The sequence below is a fragment of the Schistocerca piceifrons genome, chromosome 5 (genome assembly GCF_021461385.2).
Source record: "Schistocerca piceifrons isolate TAMUIC-IGC-003096 chromosome 5, iqSchPice1.1, whole genome shotgun sequence".
Taxonomy (NCBI): domain Eukaryota; kingdom Metazoa; phylum Arthropoda; class Insecta; order Orthoptera; family Acrididae; genus Schistocerca; species Schistocerca piceifrons.
In genome coordinates this window covers 21635835-21659589 of record NC_060142.1, presented here as the reverse complement: position 1 = coordinate 21659589, position 23755 = coordinate 21635835, and the positions used below count along the sequence as shown (strand labels likewise).

The 23755-nt window shown below is 42.4% G+C and overlaps 1 protein-coding gene across 1 annotated transcript in view; it reads right to left on the bottom strand.

The window, feature by feature from the left end:
* Window positions 1–771: 771 nt before the first annotated feature.
* Window positions 772–23755, bottom strand: part of LOC124798091 (E3 ubiquitin-protein ligase BRE1A-like) — a 162537-nt gene continuing 139553 nt past the window's right edge. Inside the window, exon 2 of the mRNA XM_047261334.1 lies at window positions 772–1075. Within this exon, the coding sequence (XP_047117290.1) occupies window positions 772–1075 (304 nt within the window). The remainder of the gene's footprint in view (window positions 1076–23755) is intronic.

Genomic DNA, 23755 nt, shown 5'->3' with positions numbered 1-23755 from the left:
CTCTTACAAGCCACTGTCAGGCACAACTGTCCTTCAAAGTAATCTATTTGTACCTTCTCGTACCCTTGCAGACTGATGTGTTGCCATCACCAGACTTCTCTTGAAGAAGGTTGAGTTTCCCACTTTAGCTTCTCTCTATCAACGTCTGTTCCATAGTTCTCACCTTGTAATCGCACTCTCTTAATTTCTGCTTCTCGTCAACACAGTTCTTTGTAACCCCTCACCCAGTTTCCTGATAACGCTAATCCATATTTATTGAAAGAAATCTGACGGTTTCTAGTGGTAAAAATTGTACGTTGGCATATAAATGGCTAACGCAGAAACGGTTTCGACAGAAAGAGAGGTGTACCGAATCTTTTGTAAGAAGTGTGTATCTGCCGAGAACGTCAGAAATCCTACGGAACTGCTCATATGCCATCCAACTGCAGAATCGTGTAATTCCAAATTTTCTCTTCATACTCCGTAGCGACAAATTGCTTTCGCTTCGTCCGGATGCACATTGTGCGGAAAACGAAAGAAAATTAGATTAAGATACGAAAGACGACGCGGATGGTTTCTCCTCGGCGCCAGAAACTGGCCCCATTCGCGCTGCGCGGTCTCTCGAGAGGAAAAGTTGCCGCCTGACTCGTGAGTACGGCACCCAGTCGCTGGCAGACCTCATTACAGCGTGCTGCTGCAGAAATGTGCCGGGTGTGGGGGAGCGGCTGCGCAGGGGGGAGGCCGCCTCCACTGTGCGGACACAGGACGGAGAGAGAGAGTGAGTGGGCGGGTTCAGCGGGGGAGGCGTGGGGCGCCGCGTTCTTGCAGCGGGGCGGCGCGGGACACGGGGGTGGCCGCCCTGGAGGGCTCTCCACACCGACTGCGAGGGCCATCTGTCTCAGCCAGCACCAGAGACTCTGCTCCACAGATTCCCCACCATTTGACCGACTGTGTAAATTTATCACTGTTTTCTTCTTGTAGGTGAACCAATTGCAGCGTTATAATGCATGATGTTGAGTCGACAGCAACATAAAATTTTATTTTTTGTGGTGGAGAAGGGTTTCGCAGGGGTAATATATTTCCAGTACCAGAATCACTGAAAGCAAATTTACTGGAATATAATTCTCTTCTTGAGATGTCTTTCAGTCCATGTCTGGGCAGAATACTGTGGCCGGTATATGTGCAGTCGGCGAGGGCGTGCGTGGTGATAGCTGCAGATGGGGGGAGGGGGGGGGATACGGGCAGGCGTTATAGGGGAAATGCCAACGCCAGAGGGGAAGTGCCGTTCTAAACTGAGGCCTACGCTCGCATTTTTTTGTGAATACTAAGAGGGGCCTTTCCTTGCCAACACTTGCATAGTAACAATTCGAAAAGATCTGTCACCTCTGCTTTGGTTATACCTAAAGAAAATTCCACCGAAAATGCAGCGACATATTTTCCCTTGGCTTGTTAACCATTTTTAATCTTAAGAGAAGGTCATGACAGGCGAATTTTGAATAAAACCGACACGTCTCTCTGACTGCAATGTTACAATTTGCTACTTTTGCCAAAACACATTAATATGTTCAGTAGTCACACTTGCGACAGAATTCTGAAACAATGGCTTTCTTGTGGTCTTCAGTCCTGAGACTGGTTTGATGCAGCTCTCCATGCTACCCTATCCTCTGCAAGCTTCTTCATCTCCCAGTACCTACTGCAACCTACATCCTTCTGAATCTGCTTAGTGTATTCGTCTCTTGGTCTCCGTCCACGATTTTTACCCTCCACGCTGCCCTCCACTACTAAATTGGTGATCCCTCGATGCCTCAGAACATGTCCTACCAACCCATCCCTTCTTCTAGTCAAGTTTTGCCACAAACTCCTCCCCAATCCTATTCAATACCTCCTCATTAGTTATGTGATCTATCCATCTAATCATCAGCATTCTTCTGTAGCACCACATTTCGAAAGCTTCTATTCTCTTCTTGTCCAAACTATTTATTGTCCACGTTTCACTTCCGTACATGGCTACACTCCATACAAATACTTTCAGAAACGACTTCCTGACACTTAAATCTATACTCGATGTTAACAAATTTCTCTTCTTCAGAAACGCTTTCCTTGCCAAACAATGGTTTATTAAATTTATTAAGTGAAGAACTAAGGAAAAGTAATGTCAGTAGCTTATGGAAAAGCACATCCTGTACAAAAAACGTGTAATACCTTCACTTATTGTGTTCCAAAACACATACCATTTCTCGTGTCACCAGATATCGGTCACCCTAAAAGTTACATTCTTTCACCGAAAAAGTCTGTAATTACTGGACTAAAACTATAGATAATGAAGTCTTGCATAATAGTGATATGGTAAAATACTCTCCTCACTGCGTGCTATCATTTGCCAATATCTCATTGCAATATCTCAAACCCTTTATGAAATAAGTGGAATGTTGTGGACATTTTACTCTGGTTCTACAGCTGGCACGGTGCAATCGCAAGTGAGCTTGAGACAACAGACCAATTTTCTCGAGCTTGGTGACAGATAGACTCCTCTAACCAAGTCTAAAGAAAAAATCAATACGTTAGTTAAGTTGCATAATCAGCAAATACATTATGCAATCATAGCGGTCCCATTTTCCGTCGACGTAAATACCACAGTAACTACGTCCATTAACGAAATGATAGGCACATTATCATGAACCTGACATATAAAGCTATAAGTATGGCAAAAATTATTCTTTTACCGCATTATTTCTGTAAAATCGTTTGACAAAGACTGCAGGGCATGCGCCTTGATTCTGTCACCGTCGACCAGCTGAAAGGTGCCAAACTCTTGTCGGCCTCCTCTTCCTGCACTTTGGACGAAAATTGGTCACAGTGCGTCAGCTACCGTATCTTGTGTGGATTCTATATGCTTCCTATTAGCTTGTAACATTCCCACGAGAGTCAGATTGTGATTCCTCTACGAATCTTCAGCCGTATCAGTTAAAGTGTAATATCTGTCTGTGGTGACATTGCACCCTGAATTATGTATAGGAACAACCAGGAGTTTCACAACAGCTGCAGCTAAATTTAATTGTTGTGGCCTATTATTTTCCCTCCCATAATATGGCTCCATACTGAGAACATATCTAGTTTCAGAGTCTCTGAGCATTAATATACGTACACAATTCTTTCCAGTTATTTTCCTCAATAAGAGCTTGAAGGGCCAGCTGCCACAGAAAATGACAACATTTCATCAGTAACAATGTGCATCCCAGCAGTAAGTCATTCATTTTATCAAATACTTCTCGTATTGCAGTAACCCTGGCACGTTTCTTGCGCTAATTTCGCGTCTCTTACTATTTTAATAAGATGACGGAATCTAATTCTACTCATAGTAGCAGTATAACAAACTTGGACCATAAATAGGGAATAAGTGACTTACTATCCCCCCTCCTTTCCCGTAATAGTACGTAACTATATATATGTATGTATGCCATGAATTGAAGTCTGCCTGTTTTGGGTGGATTATTCATTGATATGCTTTATTATGATGTTAACATTTTCTGGAGAAAAAAATATTTTCAAATGATTCTCTTATTGCTCCTGCTTTCCCTTCTTTTCTTATCCCTTCTCGCTATTTCACTACGTTTGGAGCTACTCGTCTTATGATATGAGGAGGTCTCGACGTATGAACTTCTCAAGTGGTTGTAAAATACTTCTCATTGATATCATCGACAGCGTCATCATCTCTTGCAGGTGACCAGAGTTTGCCTCTAGATTAGGTTTGCGCACCATCACTGTCTGCTTCCTCACAGACAACGCAGTCCTCCTCAGTTTCACGCATCGCTTCATCACTACCACCAAATTCAGTTTCAGAATCTATAGATTCTTCCAAAACGTCTAATACATCTCTCTTAGTAAGAGAGTGACGGTGCATTTTCAATCACAATTGTCTCTAACACTGGACAAAACGTCACTGAATAAAAACAAACAATAAACAATCAGAAACCAAAGAGAAATGAATAACTGTTCAGACCATTGTTGCTACCCACACAAAGAAATTCAATACCCATAGAATCTGCACTGCCGAAATGTTATAATTTACGGAATAACACATTCCTTGCCAAGTCACATCATCAACTAAGTAGCTTGACTTTATGATGACCGCCATTAGACTTATTTTAACGTATTAAGTTTAGCTGAAACACGTATATAGGCTATTTATAAAATCTGGTAGAGGAAATAAGAAAAACAATAAATATCTTTATCGGAATTATAAAATATGAAATTCCAAGCCAAATTACAATATTTACAAAACTAGGGCACGAGGTACCTCCCCCCACTCCCTCTTAATCATGAGTTAATCTATGGCTTCACGTGGCTTTGCAAGGCAATCTTTAGGAGTCCTGTTAAATTATTGGAAAATGACTCAGAGATGTTTCCACTACTTATACCTTGTTATGGACTTTGATAAGTGAAATCAGGCAACATTAAGGAAATGCTGCTCATGTGTTTCTGAGATGACCCCTCAGATATACGACCTGGTTGTTGTAACTAACGTATCCTACTCCATAATATTATATTCTTAGAGGTGCGTTCACACAACATCGTCTGTTCCAGTGGGACGCTGTATTTGTAAAGTATCACAAGTATAGATATGACCCTCTCTATGCTGTAATTCAGAAGCTATTTTTCTATCAACAAGTTTGGTTTTGTTTCTTACTGTCTGCCGCACAACGGATAAACGCCATTATTGTATACTTCGCAACCTGAGACGGGAATGTATCTTAAACCACTCTATATTTGCTTTAACCTTGCCAGAGTCACTGACAGTGATGTTCAGTGGCAGACTCCACGTCTGATCACTCAGACTTTCTCTTATATCAAATAAACATGGCGGGAAAATACGAATTCTACTGAATTACTAATACTAACATATTCTTCTTTTGAGAATCATCCAAAAATTTATTTGGTAGCTGTTTTATCTAACTACTAACATTTTACTACAGGCTTTGTTGTGGTTGTTGTGGTCTTCAGTACAGAGACTGGTTTGATGCAGCTCTCCATGCTAATCTATCCTGTGAAAGCTTCTTCATCTCCGGGTAACCACTGCAACATACATCCTTCTGAATCTGTTTAGTGTATTCATCCCTTGGTCTCGCTCTGCGATTTTTACCCTCCGCGCTTCCCTCCAATACTAAAGTGATGATACCTTGATGCCTCAGAACATGTCCTACAAACAGATTCCTTCTTCTAGTTAAGTTGTGCCACAAACTCCTCTTCTCCCCAATTCTATTCAGTACCTCCTCATTACCTACGTGGGCTACCCATCTAACCTGCTTTCTTCTGCAGCACCACATTTGGAAAGCTTATATTCTCTTCTAGTATAAACTATTTATCGTCCATGTTTCACTTCCATACATAGCTACACTCCACACAAATACTTTCAGAAAAGACTTCCTGGTAGATCTGTACTCGTTGTTGTTGTTGTGGTCTTCAGTCCTGAGACTGGTTTGATGCAGCTCTCCATGCTACTCTATCCTGTGCAAGCTTTCTCATCTCCCAGTACCTACTGCAACCTACATCCTTCTGAATCTGCTTAGTGTATTCATCTCTTGGTCTCCCTCTACGATTTTTACCCTCCACGCTGCCCTCCAATACTAAATTGGTGATCCCTTGATGCCTCAGAACATGTCCTACCAACCGATCCCTTCTTCTGGTCAATTTGTGCCACAAACTTCTCTTCTCCCCAATCCTATTCAATACTTCCTCATTAGTTATGTGATCTACCCATCTAATCTTCAGCATTCTTCTGTAGCACCACATTTCGAAAGCTTCTATTCTCTTCTTGTCCAAACTATTTATCGTCCATGTTTCACTTCCGTACATGGCTACACTCCATACGAATACTTTCAGAAATGACTTCCTGACACTTAAATCAATACTGGATGTTAACAAATTTCTCTTCTTCAGAAACGCTTTCCTTGCCATTGCCAGCCTACATTTTATATCCTCTCTACTTGGACCATCATCAGTTATTTTGCTCCCCAAATAGCAAAACTCCTTTACTACTTTAAGTGCCTCATTTCCTAATCTAATTCCCTTAGCATCACCCGACTTAATTAGACTACATTCCATTATCCTTGTTTTGCTTTTGTTGATGTTCATCTTATATCCTCCTTTCAAGACACTGTCCATTCCATTCAACTGCTCTTCCAAGTCCTTTGCTGTCTCTGACAGAATTACAATGTCATCGGCGAACCTCAAAGTTTTTATTTCTTCTCCATGAATTTTAATACCTACTCCGAATTTTTCTTTTGTTTCCTTTACTGCTTGCTCAATATACAGATTGAACAACATCGGGGAGAGGCTACAACCCTGTCTTACTCGCTTCCCAACCACTGCTTCCCTTTCATGTCCCTCGACTCTTATAACTGCCATCTGGTTTCTGTACAAATTGTAAATAGCCTTTCGCTCCCTGTATTTTACCCCTGCCACCTTTAGAATTTGAAAGAGAGTATTCCAGTCAACATTGTCAAAAGCTTTCTCTAAGTCTACAAATGCTAGAAACGTAGGTTTGCCTTTCCTTAATCTTTCTTCTAAGATAAGTCGTAAGGTCAGTATTGCCTCACGTGTTCCAGTGTTTCTACGGAATCCAAACTGATCTTCCCCGAGGTTGGCTTCTACTAGTTTTTCCATTCGTCTGTAAAGAATTCGTGTTAGTATTTTGCAGCTGTGACTTATTAAGCTGATAGTTCGGTAATTTTCACATCTGTCAACACCTGCTTTCTTTGGGATTGGAATTATTATATTCATCTTGAAGTCTGAGGGTATTTCGCCTGTTTCATACATCTCACTCACCAGATGGTAGAGTTTTGTCAGGACTGGCTCTCCCACGGCCGTCAGTAGTTCCAATGGAATATTGTCTACTCCGGGGGCCTTGTTTCGACTCAGGTCTTTCAGTGCTCTGTCAAACTCTTCACGCAGTATCATATCTCCCATTTCATCTTCATCTACATCCTCTTCCATTTCCATAATATTGTCCTCAAGTACATTGCCCTTGTATAGACCCTCTATATACTCCTTCTACCTTTCTGCTTTCCCTTCTTTGCTTAGAACTGGGTTTTCATCTAAGCTCTTGATATTCATACAAGTTGTTTTCTTATCTCCAAAGGTCTCTTTAATTTTCTTGTCGGCGGTATCTATCTTACCCCTAGTGAGATAGGCCTCTACATCCTTACATTTGTCCTCTAGCCATCCCTGCTTAGCCATTTTGCACTTTCTGTCGAACTCATTTTTGAGACGTTTGCATTCCTTTTTGCCTGTTTCACTTACTGAATTTTTATATTTTCTCCTTTCATCAATTAAATTCAATATTTCTTCTGTTACCCAAGGATTTCTACTAGCCCTCGTCATTTTACCTACTTGATCCTCTGCTGCCTTCACTACTTCATCCCTCAAAGCTACCCATTCTTCTTCTACTGTATTTATTTCCCCCATTCCTGTCAATTGCTCCCTTATGCTCTCCCTGAATCTCTGTACAACCTCTGGTTCTTTTAGTTTATCCAGGTCCCATCTCCTTAAATTCCCACCTTTTTGCAGTTTCTTCAGTTTTAATCTACAGGTCATAACCAATAGATTGTGGTCAGAGTCCACATATGCCCCTGGAAATGTCATACAATTTAAAACCTGGTTCCTAAATCTCTGTCTTACCATTATATAATCTATCTGATACCTTTAGTATCTCCAGGGTTCTTCCATGTATACAACCTTCTTTCATGATTCTTAAACCAAGTGTTAGTTATGATTATGTTGTGCTCTGTGCAAAATTCTACCAGGCGGCTTCCTCTTTCATTTCTTCCCCCCAATCCATATTTACCTACTATGTTTCCTTCTCTCCCTTTTCCTGCACTCGAATTCCAGTCACCCATGACTATTAAATTGTCGTCTCCCTACACAATCTGAATAATTTCTTTTATTTCATCATACATTTCTTCAATTTCTTCGTCATCTGCAGAGCTAGTTGGCATATAAACTTGTACTACTGTAGTAGGTGTGGGCTTCGTATCTATCTTGGCCACAATAATGCGTTCACTATGCTGTTTGTAGTAGCTTACCCGCATTCCTATTTTCCTCTCATTATTAAACCTACTCCTGCATTACCCCTATTTGATTTTGTGTTTATAACCCTGTAGCCACCGGACCAGAAGTCTTGTTCCTCCTGCCACCGAACTTCACTAATTCCCACTATATCTAACTTCAACCTATCCATTTCCCTTTTTAAATTTTCTAACCTACCTGCCCGATTAAGGGATCTGACATTCCACGCTCCGATCCGTAGAACGCCAGTTTTCTTTCTCCTGATAACGACATCCTCTTGAGTAGTCCCCGCCCGGAGATCCGTATGGGGGACTATTTTACCTCCGGAATATTTTACCCAAGAGGACGCCATCATCATTTAATCATACAGTAAAGCTGCATGCCCTCGGGAAAAATTACGGCTGTAGTTTCCCCTTGCTTTCAGCCGTTCGCAGTACCAGCACAGCAAGGCCGTTTTGGTTATTGTTACAAGGCCAGATCAGTCAATCATCCAGACTGTTGCCCTTGCAACTACTGAAAAGGTTGCTGCCCCTCTTCAGGAACCACACGTTTGTCTGGCCTCTCAACAGATACCCCTCCGTTGTGGTTGCACCTACGGTACGGCTATCTGTATCGCTGAGGCACGCAAGCCTCCCCACCAACGGCAAGGTCCATGGTTAATGGGGGGGGGGGGGGGGGGGATCTATACTCGATGTTAGCAAATTTCTCTTCTTCAGAAATGCTTTCCTTGTAATTGCTAGCCTACTTTTTATATCCTCTCTATTGCGACCATCATCAGTTATTTTGCTTCCCAAATAGCAAAAGTCATTTACTAATTTAAATGGCTCATTGTTTTATCTAATTCCCTCATTATCACCTGATTTAACTCGACTACATTACTTTATCCTCGTTTTGCTTTTCTTGATGTCTTCCTATCAAGACACTGTCAGTTCAATTGCTCTCCCAGGTCCTTTTCTGTCTCTGACAGAATTACAGTATCGTCGGAGAACCTCAAAGTTTTTATATATTCTCCATGGATTTTAATTCCTACTTCAAATTTTTCTTCATTTCTTTTACTGCTTGCTCAATATACACATTGAATAACATCGGAGATGGGCTACAACCCTGTCTCACTCCCTTCTCAACCACTGCTTCCCTTTCGTGCCCCTCGACTCTTATTACTGGATTTGTAATTTAATATTATCTGCTTGTTTTCTAATGTGTCACAAGCTGTCCATATTCATAAATGATTTACTATGATATCACCCGATGTGAAGCGTCCACGATGTATCAAAGACAAGAACATAACTTTTATTTTCATTTATTTAGTCCTTATATTAACTATGGTCTCTTTTTTTATGATGCAGTAATTGTGCCCATGGGATATCCACCTATGAGTTCAACTACTTCCAATAATGCTACAAAAAATGGTTCAAATGGCTCTGAGCACTACGGGACTTAACGTCTGAGGTCATCAGTCCCCTAGAACTTAGAACTACTTGAACCTAACTAACCTAAGGACATCACATACATCCATGCCCGAGGCAGGATTCGAACCTGCAGCGGCAGCAGCTGCGCGGTTCCGGACTGAAGCGCCTAGAACCGCTCGGTCACCGCAGTAACGCTACAAACCATCATTTATACTCATGCACCAATCACAAGGGGGACAAAGAAAGAGTCTCCAAGAAGAGTGAGAAATATCTGTGCCCTGGGCAACGGCACTTAACCGGCTAATCTTTCTACCCAGCGACTACAAACCTCATGAGAATGCGGAAAATGAGACATCACAAAAGGTTCCTTTCAGACCCAACACTGACAATTATCTCATTCAACACAGAAGAACTGTCACATACAAAACAAGTTCTTATTTCATATATGTGCAAGGGTTATGGGTGCCATGTTCTGTGCCTCCAGGAAACGCACAGAGGGCCAGACTCCACAAGGCTAAGAATACCTGGCATGCAGCTAGTCAAAGAGATTCCCCATGAACAATACGGAAGTGCAGTTCTCGTCGAGAACTATCAAAGAATCACAGATGGTAGAACTAGTAATCAGAATAGCGTAGAAATAGTCTCTGTAAGTCTGGGTAACATAAACATCCACTCTGTATATTATCCGCCCAGCATACCATATCAGTTCAGTACACCCCTGGGAAAGAACAAGAATATACCAGACATATTAATGAGAGACTTCAACAGTCACAATGTGGCCTGGGAATATACATAAACTAACAAAGATGGGGAACTAGTGGAACAGCGGGCTGAAAACAACAAGCTCCATTTGATCCACGATCCAAAACAGCCTCCATCATTCAACAGCGGTAGATGGGAAAGAGTCTATAATCCAGATCAATGTTTCACCAACAATACTCTTGCAAACGTAAGCCAAAAGCTCGTGTTGAATCCCATCCCAAAGTCCCAGCACCGGCCAGTACTCTGCAAAATCAACCCAGTGATACAACCAACAGAGCTTCCCGTTCTAAACAGATTTAATTTCAAAAAAAGTTAACTGGTAAGAATTCTCGAAAGGAGTGGACAACAAACTTTCATTTCTTCAGCCTCTACCAGACAACTACAGTGAGTTTGTTAAAGCTTTAAAATACTGTGCACGGCATAACATACCGAGAGGATGTAGAAAATCGTACATTCCAGGGTACAGTGAAGAGACAAAAGAGAAATACGAAACGTATTGTGCTATCTATGACGCCAACCCATTCTTCCCAGAAACAATGGAGGCGGGCGAAGAAGTCATAACAACAATGATTGAAAATAGAAGACGGAAGTGCCAACACACTGTAGAAAACATTTACATGACCCAGTAGTTGGGAAGCCTGGAGACTGCTCAAACAGCTAGATGGTATATCTGCAGGTACACCAGGCTTTGTTCGCGTTACAGCAAACGAAATAGCCTCCCAGTTGCTGAAAAACGGTAAAGTGGAACACAGACTGAAGAAAGGGCATACGAGAAAACTAAATGCTTCCCAAGAAGAAAATGATGAAACACTCGCTTAGACATTTACATTATCAGAAATGAACGAATCAATCAAAAGTTTAAAGATTGGGAAGGCTGGAGGCATAGGTGATATTAAAAATGAACAGTTGATACATCTTGGTGTTCGCCCTAAACTGTGGCTGTTGGAGTTTACGAACTGCTGTTAGGCAGCTGGACGCATCCCTAAAATCTGGAGGCAGGCAAAAATAATTACAATTCTTAAGCCTGGTAAGGACCCAGAAGATCCTAAGAGTTATCGGCAGATACAACTCACAAACTGTTTGAAAGACTGATACTAAACAGATTGAAAGAGCTGATTGAGGGCATCCTAATAAAAGAGCAAGCAGGATTTCAGCCTGGCAAATCTTGTACCAGTCAATCTCTCAGCCTAACCCAGTATACTGAAGATCGGTTTAAGAAAAGACTAGCTACAGGGGTGGTGTTTAAAGATTTGACGGCAGCGTATGATACCATCAACCTCAGAAATCTCATTGTGAAAGTGAAAAAAATAACAAAAAGCCCTCAACTCATTGCTGTACTCAAATCAGTTTTATTTAACAGAAGATATTTTGTTGAGTTCCAGGGTAAAAAGAGCAAATGGCGACTACAAAAAAAAGGGCTTCTCTAGGCCAGTGTTCTTGCCGCCATGTTATTCAATATTTATGCAAATGACCAGCCTATTAGTCCGCGGTCAAGATCTTTCATTTATGCTGATGATAGGGCAGTAGCAGGTCAGGCATCAAACTACAAGGATATTGAGGAAATACTAGCTGAGAACCTGGAAAATCCCACCAACTATTACAATAAAAATCAGTTGAAACGCAGTCCTAGTAAGACCCAGACTTGCCTATTCCATCTTAACAACAAGGAGGCGAAGCGAGAACTGAATGTTTACATCTACATCTACATCCATACTCCGCTAGCCACCTGACGGTGTGTGGCGGAGGGTATCTTCAGTACCTCTGTCGGTTCTCCCTTCTATTCCAGTCTCGTATTGTTGGTGGAAAGAAGGATTGTCGGTATGCTTCTGTGTGGACTCTAATCTCTCTGATTTTATCCTCGTGGTCTCTTCGCGACATATACGTAGGAGGGAGCAATATACCGCTTGACCCCTTGGTGAAGGTATGTTCTCTAAACTTCAACAAAAGTCCATACGGAGGTACTGAGCGTCTCTCTTGCAGTGTCTTACACTGGAGTTTATCTATCATCTCCGTAACGTTTTCGCGATTACTAAATGATCCTCTAACGAAGCGAGCATCTTCTCTAACTCTTCTATCAACCCTATCTGGTACGGATCCCACGCCGGTGAGCAGTATTCCAGCAGTGGGCGAACGAGTGTACTGTAACCTACGTCCTTTGTTTCCGGACTGCATTTCTTTAGGATTCTCAGTCTGGCATCTACTTTACCGATGATTAATGTCTGGTGGAATGACACAAGATTAACACACTACCTTTTCCCAGTGTACTTGGGAGTTACTCTTGATTGGACACTGTCACTCAAGGGGTACATTGAGAAGAGCACGGCAAAAGTCCAGTCCGTAATAACTTACTTGGCAAGGTAACAACATCAAAATAGGAGCTAATACAAAGGTTTTACGCACCAACGCAACGGCACTCGTTACTCTGCTGCTGGGTTTGCAAGTCCTGTCTTGGAGCGTTCACGCCACGCAAACAAGCCTGGGTGCGGAACTCGCTGACACGCCAATAGCGCAGCGCATACCTTGCCCGTTGGCCTGGATCGCGGCCGCAGTCACCGAATGCTCTACGGGTCGCCAGTAGGCGGAAACAGAGGGCGCTCCGTAATTTTGCCGGCTGTGCATCCCCTCGCGTGGTCGTGACGTTCTTAGTTGCTATAGCCGACACGAGGTGTTCGCTGCCGAGCAGCAGACCAGGGGTCGACCGGGACGATGGCCGATCACATTTAGGTGGATAGGATGTCGCGTGGTAGTGTTTACCCAGCTGTAACGGAGACAGCTTGCAATCCATCGGCCAAAGTCGCTCAGAGGGCAGTAGCTGGCCGCACACCAGCTCCCTGCTTTGATGTAGTTTTCGAACCCCTCCGTCAGCAGGCAGCAAGCAAGCAGATCTTAATCACCAAGGCTTAATCGTATTTTGCCTGAAAGTGAAAAGCCTGCCCTTTCCCGATTCAGCATGTAGAGAGAACAGTAGCACGAATGAATGCCTTGAGCCTCTAAGCTTTATTATTTATACATTCATGGCTACACATCTGATGTACTCCTACTAGGTCAGGGAGGGAAAGAGTAGGACTGCTTCTTATTAGTCGTCACGTCGGCTTTTCCTAGCTCGCCGTGCACCTAGCTAAAATGCAGCGAGTGAGTTTCTTAGCAGAAGGCAAGTAACCAGTGTCGCAAACCCCGTCTGACGACAGTGGTTTTAAATAATGTCAACAGAATTGCCCAGAGGGTTAGTTGATTAGAAAATCGCACAGTGGTCACCATTGCCTGGCTACAGCTGGAAGAAAGCGTTATAAATTTACAATTCATGCTCTATACATTTTCAGGGGCAGCACAGGTAAACATAATGAAGGATCATTAAAATAGCTAAACCAACGGTCATCATGCTTGCAGCAGTGAGAATAAAGAAATTGTAAGAAAATTCGCCAACTAAATGGTGTATAAGGATGACTTATAAGGTAAGTTACGCTGCTATGTATGGATATGGAGCTGAGTGCCTAATTTCAAGATGGCGGTTCATGAAGCCTGGTGTATTTCCGATAGAAAATAAAAAAATCGTAATTAATAAATACATTTATTCAGAACGAGAGACACAACAGACGTAGTCTTGTCAGATGGCGGTCATCGCCCCCAAAACGCCGGCTGGTCTCGTTCAGCCGGCCGTAGTGGCCGAGCGGGTCTAGGCGCTACAGTCTGGAACCGCGCGACCGCTACGGTCGCAGGTTAGAATCCTGCCTCGGGCATGGATGTGTGTGATGTCCTTAGGTTAGTTAGGTTTAAGTAGTTCTAAGTTCTAGGGGACTGATGGCCTCAGAAGTTAGGTCCCATAGTGCTCAGAGCCATTTGAACCATTTGGTCTCGTTCAGCTCAGTAAGTGGCCGCATCTAACGGCCAGCAAGCTGCGTCGCTGTGTCGAGCCAGTGGCAGTTGATAAAAGGATACGTTTGAGCAATCCAGTGGAGTAGCGCAGTACAAGGCTTGTGAGGCGCCCAGGCTAGAAAGCAGCTCTCCGCAGCCGGCCAGGTCGCCTGGAGTGGCTGTCGAATCGGTACGGAAAGCATTCGAGCACGCACAGATGAATTGAGTACCCCAGCGTAGCGTGCTCTGCGGTAGTTGAGTGTGCCCCTGTGAGGTGAACAATATACTGACAGCAGGTCAGCGCCGGTCGCGGACAGTGGAGCCCCTGATAGCCTACCTGAAGGCGGTTGAAGGCGGCCAGCAGACGATCCCCTGATCGGAAGCCACCAGTTTAACTCCCGGTGGCATCAGTCAGGGTGAAGCCGGCAGGTCCGCAGCTGGCGGTGGCCGCCTCTGGTGGTAGCTACTAGAGGACTGGTTTCAGGTCGACGACCGATGTGGAGTATCTATTTTCTTGCTGGCCTGGCCGCGTGTTTTCGACCGCTGAACCACAGAAGCCGTGGGGCAACCCAAGATCAAACTGGCGGAGCAAAGCTTGTTTAGTCTTCGAAAATCTTCGAGCTTTTTCTGATAACTAGGCGAGAGAAGGATGCAAATATATTCTTCAAGCAGATGTTGTTAAACAGGATTAAGCATCCAAAAAAATCAAAACTTTCGCTTATGACTTGTGTTTGGCAAAACCTGAATATAGGTATGATAACGAGTGTGTTGGAGATGACTGTTTTGCTGATTTTTTGAAAAGAATCGGAACATATTCACTGAGAAAACCAAAGACGTAAAACTTAGCACGAGGTTCTAGCTTTTCTTCTGTAATTTGCAAGCTGTTCTCGTAGTTTTAAAAGCAAGAATTTTGAAACATGGAGAAAACGGGCGATACTTCAGTTCATAGGCCATATAGAATTCTAATTTTACAAAGCCTAGACGGACGAAACGACAATAATAATGTTGAACACGTAGTCTCATTCTTTCCATTGCGACAATTCAGGTAAAGTTCAGATCGTTAGGGGATATATCTCAGACGTAGTATGGCATCTTAAGGTTGGGTCGGTCAGGGGACGTGCACAGCTACCGAAAGTGGTTAAAGCGGTCACTAGCGATGTGTAGAAAATCTGGGTTGGAATCATGGTCTGCCACAAATCTTCGTGTGTCACTAAGAGTATCTCTGTGCCTGATAACAGCTAATGCCAAAGAATTCGCAATCATCGAATAAATTTTGTAAATGTGTGGAGCTGTTGCTTAACAATAAAGTTAAGTTTAAATGGGTCCACTGTATAGAATACAAGAAGTAGACCCACAGATTATGTCCCAAGAGTTCAAAATGTGTTTCAGTCATCTGAAAATTATTACAGTGCCGTCACATGCGACAACTCTAACAATGGACATTTTCTGAAATACTTGCTTAAATTACTATTTTAGCGGGTAATAAAGTCTTATTGGTGTATTAGTGCTTTAGTAATACCAATGTTTGATTTGATATTCTTAACAGAACTCTTCTAGGAAACAATTTCTTTTTCCATCTAATTAACTTGCGACCACGAATCCCAATGTCTGCCGTACGTGGTGCAGGTTGTCACAAAAATTTACTATGATAGTACTTCCATTTCCGAAAAGCTACTTGCTCCCAAGGCCTCAAATTTCTGGGAAAATGTAGCCAAGGACACGCGTTACGCGGTACACAGATGATGAAAAGAGAAATTGTAGGCACATACTAAGAACCATTCAATTTGACAACTTCGCCAGACACCTCTACAGAAATGAGCAACAATTGACAACTTTACTTGTTTTCCGTGAACCTGTATTGCATATCGAAATGTTCAAGTAGATAGCTCTAAAAGTCTTCCTCAGTGGACGTTCTGGAGCGAAATAATTTGCTGTTAATAGAGGTATAGTGAAGATTTTAGCCGTCTACGTGTAATATGGATGCTGGCCGTCGCTTTGCCCCCCCCCCCCCCCCCCCCACGGCCGTGTCTCTCTCTCTCTCTCTCTCTCTCTCTCTCTCTCACACACACACACACACACACACACACACACACACACACACACACACAAGACTTTTCATAACTGGGATTCACAGACATGTAAAATCTTTTGAAAGACGTCGTGTTTACGCCAGTGACTGTTAAACTTTTATTTCCACTATTGCATTTCGGCCTTAGGCCATTATCAAGTGCAAATGTTTTGGCTTTAAGCAATGTCAACTTTATGCAGGCTGACACATTTATATGTCGTTGTCATTTGTTGTTACGCTGTTACGCAGCGCTACGAATGTATTGCTTAAAGCCAAAACATCTGCATTTAATAATGGCCTAAGGCCGAAACTGCAATAGTGGAGTCACTGGCGTAAACATGATGTCTTTCAAAAAACACACACAAGAGAATTCGTTATTTCCACATACTCTTCACAGTGATTTCTGAGAGTTTCTAGGCAGTATATTTTCCGGCAGAATAGTTTTCCTCTCTACTAGGAACGATCCCATTACGAACATAGCACTCGTCATGCTGTTGATATGCAGTAGCACTTCGCTATTGCTGGGTGACTATTTCGTGAAAAGTCATGGACTGATCTTTGTTCTGCTATTCCATGTATACTCGGGGCCCAGAGCGTGGATAGCTGTCGCTGGTGTTTGGCTTTCCTCGTGCGTTGAGGCAATGTCCGCGAGACTGGGCTCCTAAGCTCTGCCACCGGTAGCTTCGTCCAATATCTTGCCCCCTACGTCATATTGTAGTTCGCTGTGTCAGTGACTTTTCCGACATCGAATTTAATTTTATTTATTTTTATCTACACGCAAGTTCCGTAGGACTAAATTGAGGAGGAATACTCCAAGGTCATGGAAAGTGCCAGTACATGAAATTACAACATAAAAGTAATAACGGATAAAAATAAAATGTATATGAACCCGAAAAAGCCCATAAGCTTAAGTAAACGCAATCAACAATACAACAAGAATCAGCCTAATTTTTCAAGGACCTCCTCAACAGAATAGAAGGAGTAGACCCATGAGGAAACTCTTCAGTTTAGTTTTGAAAGCGTGTCGATTACTGCTAAGGCTTTTGAATTCGAGTGGTAGCTTATTGAACATGGATGCAGCAGTATACTGCACACCTTTCTGAACAAGAGTTGAGGAAGTCCGATCCAAATGCAGGTTTGATTTCTGCCGAGTATTAACTGAGTGAAAGCTGCTTATTCTTTGGAATAAGTTAATACTGTTAACAAGAAATGACAGTAAGTAATATATATATTGAGAGGCCATGTCAAAATACCCAGACTCGTGAACAGGAGTCGACAAGAGGTTCGTGAATTTTCACCACTTATTGCCCGAACCGCCAGTTTATGTGCCAAGAATATCCTTTTAGAAAGAGAAGAGCTACCCCAAAATATAATACCATGCGACATAAGCGAATGAAAATAAGCAAAGTAGACTAATTTTCGTGTCGAACGGTCCCTCACTTCAGAGACCGTTCGAATAGTAAAAATGGCAGCATTAAGTCTTTGAACAAGATCCTGAACGTGGGCTTTCCACGACAGTTTAGTATCTATTTGAACACCTAGAAATTTGAGCTGTTCCGTGAAATGAAAAAGTCAGGTTTTGTTGAATTGTGTGTTGGAAACTGTAAAAACTGGTCTCACTGTGATTTAGCGTTAGGTTATTTTCTACAAGCCATGACCTCAGGTCATGAATTACGCTATGTGAAACCGAGCCAGTGTTGCACACAATTATCTTTACATACAGAGCCTTTTCAATAACTTCAACAGACACTGATATCATAGAAATATGTCTAAAGTTATCTACGTTACATCTTTCTCCCTTTTTATAAAGCTGTTTTTCTAAAATGGTTCAAATGGCTCTGAGCACTATGGGACTTAACTTCTACGGTCATCAGTCCCCTAGAACTTAGAACTACTTAAACCTAACTAACCTAAGGACACCACACAACAGCCAGCCATCGCGAGGCAGAGAAAATCCCTGACCCCGCCGGGAATCGAACCCGGGAACCCGGGCGTGGGAAGCGAGAACGCTACCGCACGACCACGAGATGCGGGCCGTTTTTCTACTGAATACTTTAATCGTTCAGAAAACTGGCCATTCGTAAAAGAAAAATTACAAATGTCGCTAAATACAGGGCTAACATGTGCAGCACAGTACTTTAATATTCTGCTAGGCACTCCATCATAACCATGAGAGTCCTTAGTCTTTTGTGATTTAATTATTGACTCAGTCCCCCCATGTCTCTGTCACAAAGAAGTGTTTCAGACATCAATCTCGGAAGACGTTTGACAAGAAAGTTATATGATTCCCTGTAGAAACTAAATTTGTATTTAATTCACCAGCAATGCTCAGAAAATGATTGTTAAATACTATACATATATCTGATTTATCAGTAACAGAAAAATTATTACTACGAACTGACTGAATATCGTCGACCTTGTGCTGCTGTCCAGACGCTTCCTTCATAACTGACCATATGGTTTTAATTTTATCCTGTGAATTCGATATTCTATTTCCACACCTCATATTCTTTGCCTTCCTAGTAACATTTTAAGCACCTTTCAATACTGTCTGTAATTGGCTACTGCAGCTTGATTGTGACTACTTCTAATATTTTGATATAATTCCCTCTTTGTTCTGCATGATATCCTTATCCCACTAGTCAGCCACCCAGGCTACCTATTACAGCTAGTGCCCTGTTTAGAACGTTCTAATGGAAAGCAACTCTCAAAGAGCATGAACATCCTGCCACTCTTGTTGCTTGACCCGTGTATTGCTTTTGGATTAACTTGCCTACTTAGTTTGTAATTATATGTGACATTTGTTTGAGTACAAAAGCGTTTTAGTGTTAAAGTTTGTGAATTATGGTCTGAAAATCCATTCCCCCTTTTACTAACAGAATTCCCATCTAGCAATGAAGAATGAATAAAAGTATTGTCTATATCTGTGCTACTGTTCCCCTGCACCCTAGTTAGAAAAAACAGTTTGCATCAGATCATTTGAATTTATGAGATCTACCAACATCCTGTTTCTTGCACCATCATATACAAAATTTATATTGAAGTCACTACATATAACTGATTTATGATACTTCCTACAAAGTGAATCAAGAACACTCTCTAGCTTGAGAAATGCTCTGAAGTCAGAGTTACGGAACCTAAAAACAACAACAATTAGAAGTTTAGTTTCACTAAATTCAACTGCCCCTGCACAACATTCAAATATCTGTTCAGTGCAGTGCCGTGATACGTCTATGGACTCAAATGGAATACTGTTTTTAACACACACAGCCGCTCCCCACCCCACAAGGAACTCTTTGAAAAACAGGCAGCTAATCTGTATCCTGGTCAAGGAAGCCTCTGAATTGTCAAATTATTTAAGTGGTGCTCTGATATACCAATAATTTCAGAGACAACATCTATAAGCAGTTCACTAACTTTGCCCCTAATACCTCTTCTATTCTGATGAAATATGCTAATTCCTTCTCTACTTGGAAACATTACATCCTCAAAAGGTGAACACCTAGTTAGAGGGACTTCCTTTAAGCAGGTATACCTTTCAGCTGACTTCAATCTAAAAACGGTCGATTGCCTCTTGTCGCATGTCTATTCAATGTAGTCACTTTTTTGATTACCGGGTTCGATCTGAGTAACAGACCTCCATATTTAAAAATAGGAAAAACGAAGAATCTGCCAAAGTCAAATATTATACAGGGTGGGGCAAATAAACTAGTCGGAGGAGTGGATACGATTGGACGTGAATGTAGGCATATAACTACACCCTGTGACTCTTACACCACGTGTACGCGCGACTCGTGGTCAACACCAGTCCAGAGCATGGTGCAGGGAGTGTTAGTGTGAGTGGAGCAGTGGAAATGGGGCGATGGTGTTCACAGTGGAGCACTGGGTGTTCATTGTGGAAAGTATGTGACAACAAAATCGAGTAAACAGTATGGTCAGTTGTTTGTGGGGAAGTTTAATGTAGGCAAATTAGCAGCAGATACTGCCATGCAACGCTTAACCCTAAAATGGCGTCAGACATGATCTATTATGAAAAAGTAAAAAAAAACATTCTGAAATGTCCCTGCACACCAGGAAACGTAGCTGGAGTTCACCAGAAGATGCTTCAGGGCCCTATCAAATCAATCACACGCCTGCCACAAGAGACCGGCATATCACGTCGGTCATGCAGAAGAATACTCCGTCTGGACCTGCACATACATCCATACCACATGTCTGTTATTCATGCGACTCCAGTTTTGTGACTAACTGTTCACTGACATAACAATGAATGACTTGGGTATGATGAAGACTGGTTCCACCGGAGTGGTTTCGTCTACTCATTGAATCACAGTTTCTGGCCAGCGGAGAGTCCGCATAATTTTCCCGAAACACCACTGCATGATCAGAACGTTAGGGTTTGATATGCATGCCACATTATTGGTCCCATCTTCTTTCATCAGATACTGACCTGGGTGCGTTAAGTTGCCAACATTTTGAAACCATTTGTGGGAGCATTGACGGAGGAAAAGTTCTACAGCTACATCCAACAGGATGGAGCTACTCCCCATACAGCCAGCAGAATCTTGGAGCACATTTACAGTATACTCGTGCCTCACCAGTTATTAGCAGGGGTCAGGCTGTTCGTGCCCTAATTGCCCACCACGTCACCTCATCTTTCAGCGTGCAGTTTCTTTATTTGGGAAGTTCTGATGTCTGAAGTGTATCGAAACAACCCTCATAGCCTTCAAGGACTGCAGCAGAACACCTCGGATGAGACTGCAGCAATTCCATCAGTCCAGCTTCGACCACCATCAGCAACTTGCTGACAATAGTCCAGAAGTGCCAAGATATGAATAATGGTCACTTTCAACATCTACTATAGTCAGGTTAATACTGTATTTCCTTTCCTTTGGTGGGTTTCTTTGTACTCTGCAACTCTGGGTCACATTTATTTGCCCCACTCTGTAGGAACGCAGGATCTAAAAAGTGCTATCATTGGTTCTAACGTCTCTGTAGGTACTGGTTGAGAGGAAAAGCGTCCCTACAGACGCTGTGCGAATGCCCAACGACGCATCGATCGAGCACCGCCTCATGTAAGGAGACACCCTCTGTTCAACTGCCCACCACTTGCCGCTTCGACAGACGGATGAGTGGTAGCAAGCTGCGGAACCATCATTGCCCTGAACTGAGAAAGCGGATAGCCCTGCTGAGGACAACGGCAAAGGATGTGTAGGGCAACGGAAAGCAACTACGTGAAAGACCCTCTTGAAAGTATGGCCGGCGCTGAAGGAGAATTCCACTGTAATATATCTCCACATGAATCAGGCAGTTTTTGCGGACGGCAGTCCTGTGTGTTAGTGAACAATAAGATTGTTGTTGTTGTTGTTGTTGTTGTGGTCTTCAGTCCTGAGACTGGTTTGATGCAGCTCTCCATGCTACTCTATCCTGTGCAAGCTTTTTCATCTCCCAGTACCTACTGCAACCTACATCCTTCTGAATCTGCTTAGTGTATTCATCTCTTGGTCTCCCTCTACGATTTTTACCCTCCACGCTGCCCTCCAATACTAAATTTGTGATCCCTTGATGCCTCAGAACATGTCCTACCAACCGATCCCTTCTTCTGGTCAAGTTGTGCCACAAACTTCTCTTCTCCCCAATCCTATTCAATACTTCCTCATTAGTTATGTGATCTACCCATCTAATCTTCAGCATTCTTCTGTAGCACCACATTTCAAAAGCTTCCATTCTCTTCTTGTCCGAACTATTTATCGTCCACGTTTCACTTCCATACATGGCTACACTCCATACGAATACTTTCAGAAATGACTTCCTGACACTTAAATCAATACTGGATGTTAACAAATTTCTCTTCTTCAGAAACGCTTTCCTTGCCATTGCCAGCCTACATTTTATATCCTCTCTACTTCGAGCATCATCAGTTATTTTGCTCCCCAAATAGCAAAACTCCTTTACTACTTTAAGTGCCTCATTTCCTAATCTAATTCCCTTAGCATCACCCGACTTAATTAGACTACATTCCATTATCCTTGTTTTGCTTTTGTTGATGTTCATCTTATATCCTCCTTTCAAGACACTGTCCATTCCATTCAACTGCTCTTCCAAGTCCTTTGCTGTCTCTGACAGAATTACAATGTCATCGGCGAACCTCAAAGTTTTTATTTCTTCTCCATGAATTTTAATACCTACTCCGAATTTTTCTTTTGTTTCCTTTACTGCTTGCTCAATATACAGATTGAACAACATTGGGGAGAGGCTACAACCCTGTCTTACTCCCTTCCCAACCACTGCTTCCCTTTCATGTCCCTCGACTCTTATAACTGCCATCTGGTTTCTGTACAAATTGTAAATAGCCTTTCGCTCCCTGTATTTTACCCCTGCCACCTTTAGAATTTGAAAGAGAGTATTCCAGTCAACATTGTCAAAAGCTTTCTCTAAGTCTACAAATGCTAGAAACGTAGGTTTGCCTTTCCTTAATCTTTCTTCTAAGATAAGTCGTAAGGTCAGTATTGCCTCACGTGTTCCAGTGTTTCTACGGAATCCAAACTGATCTTCCCCGAGGTTGGCTTCTACTAGTTTTTCCATTCGTCTGTAAAGAATTCGTGTTAGTATTTTGCAGCTGTGACTTATTAAGCTGATAGTTCGGTAATTTTCACATCTGTCAACACCTGCTTTCTTTGGGATTGGAATTATTATATTCTTCTTGAAGTCTGAGGGTATTTCGCCTGTTTCATACATCTTGCTCACCAGATGGTAGAGTTTTGTCAGGACTGGCTCTCCCACAGCCGTCAGTAGTTCCAATGGAATATTGTCTACTCCGGGGGCCTTGTTTCGACTCAGGTCTTTCAGTGCTCTGTCAAACTCTTCACGCAGTATCATATCTCCCATTTCATCTTTATCTACATCCTCTTCCATTTCCATAATATTGTCCTCAAGTACATCGCCCTTGTATAGACCCTCTATATACTCCTTCCACCTTTCTGCTTTCCCTTCTTTGCTTAGAACTGGGTTTCCATCTGAGCTCTTGATATTCATACAAGTCGTTCTCTTATCTCCAAAGGTCTCTTTAATTTTCCTGTAGGCGATATCTATCTTACCCCTAGTGAGATAGGCCTCTACATCCTTACATTTGTCCTCTAGCCATCCCTGCTTAGCCATTTTGCTCTTCCTGTCGATCTCATTTTTGAGACGTTTGTATTCCTTTTTGCCTGTTTCACTTACTGCATTTTTATATTTTCTCCTTTCATCAATTAAATTCAGTATTTCTTCTGTTACCCAAGGATTTCTACTAGCCCTCGTCTTTTTACCTACTTGATCCTCTGCTGCCTTCACTACTTCATCCCTCAAAGCTACCCATTCTTCTTCTACTGTATTTCTCTCCCCCATTACTGTCAATTGCTCCCTTATGCTCTCCCTGAATCTCTGTACAACCTCTGGTTCTTTTAGTTTATCCAAGTCCCATCTCCTTAAATTCCCACCTTTTTGCATTTTCTTCAGTTTTAATCTACAGGTCATAACCAATAGATTGTGGTCAGAGTCCACATCTGCCCCTGGAAATGTCTTACAATTTAAAACCTGGTTCCTAAATCTCTGTCTTACCATTATATAATCTATCTGATAC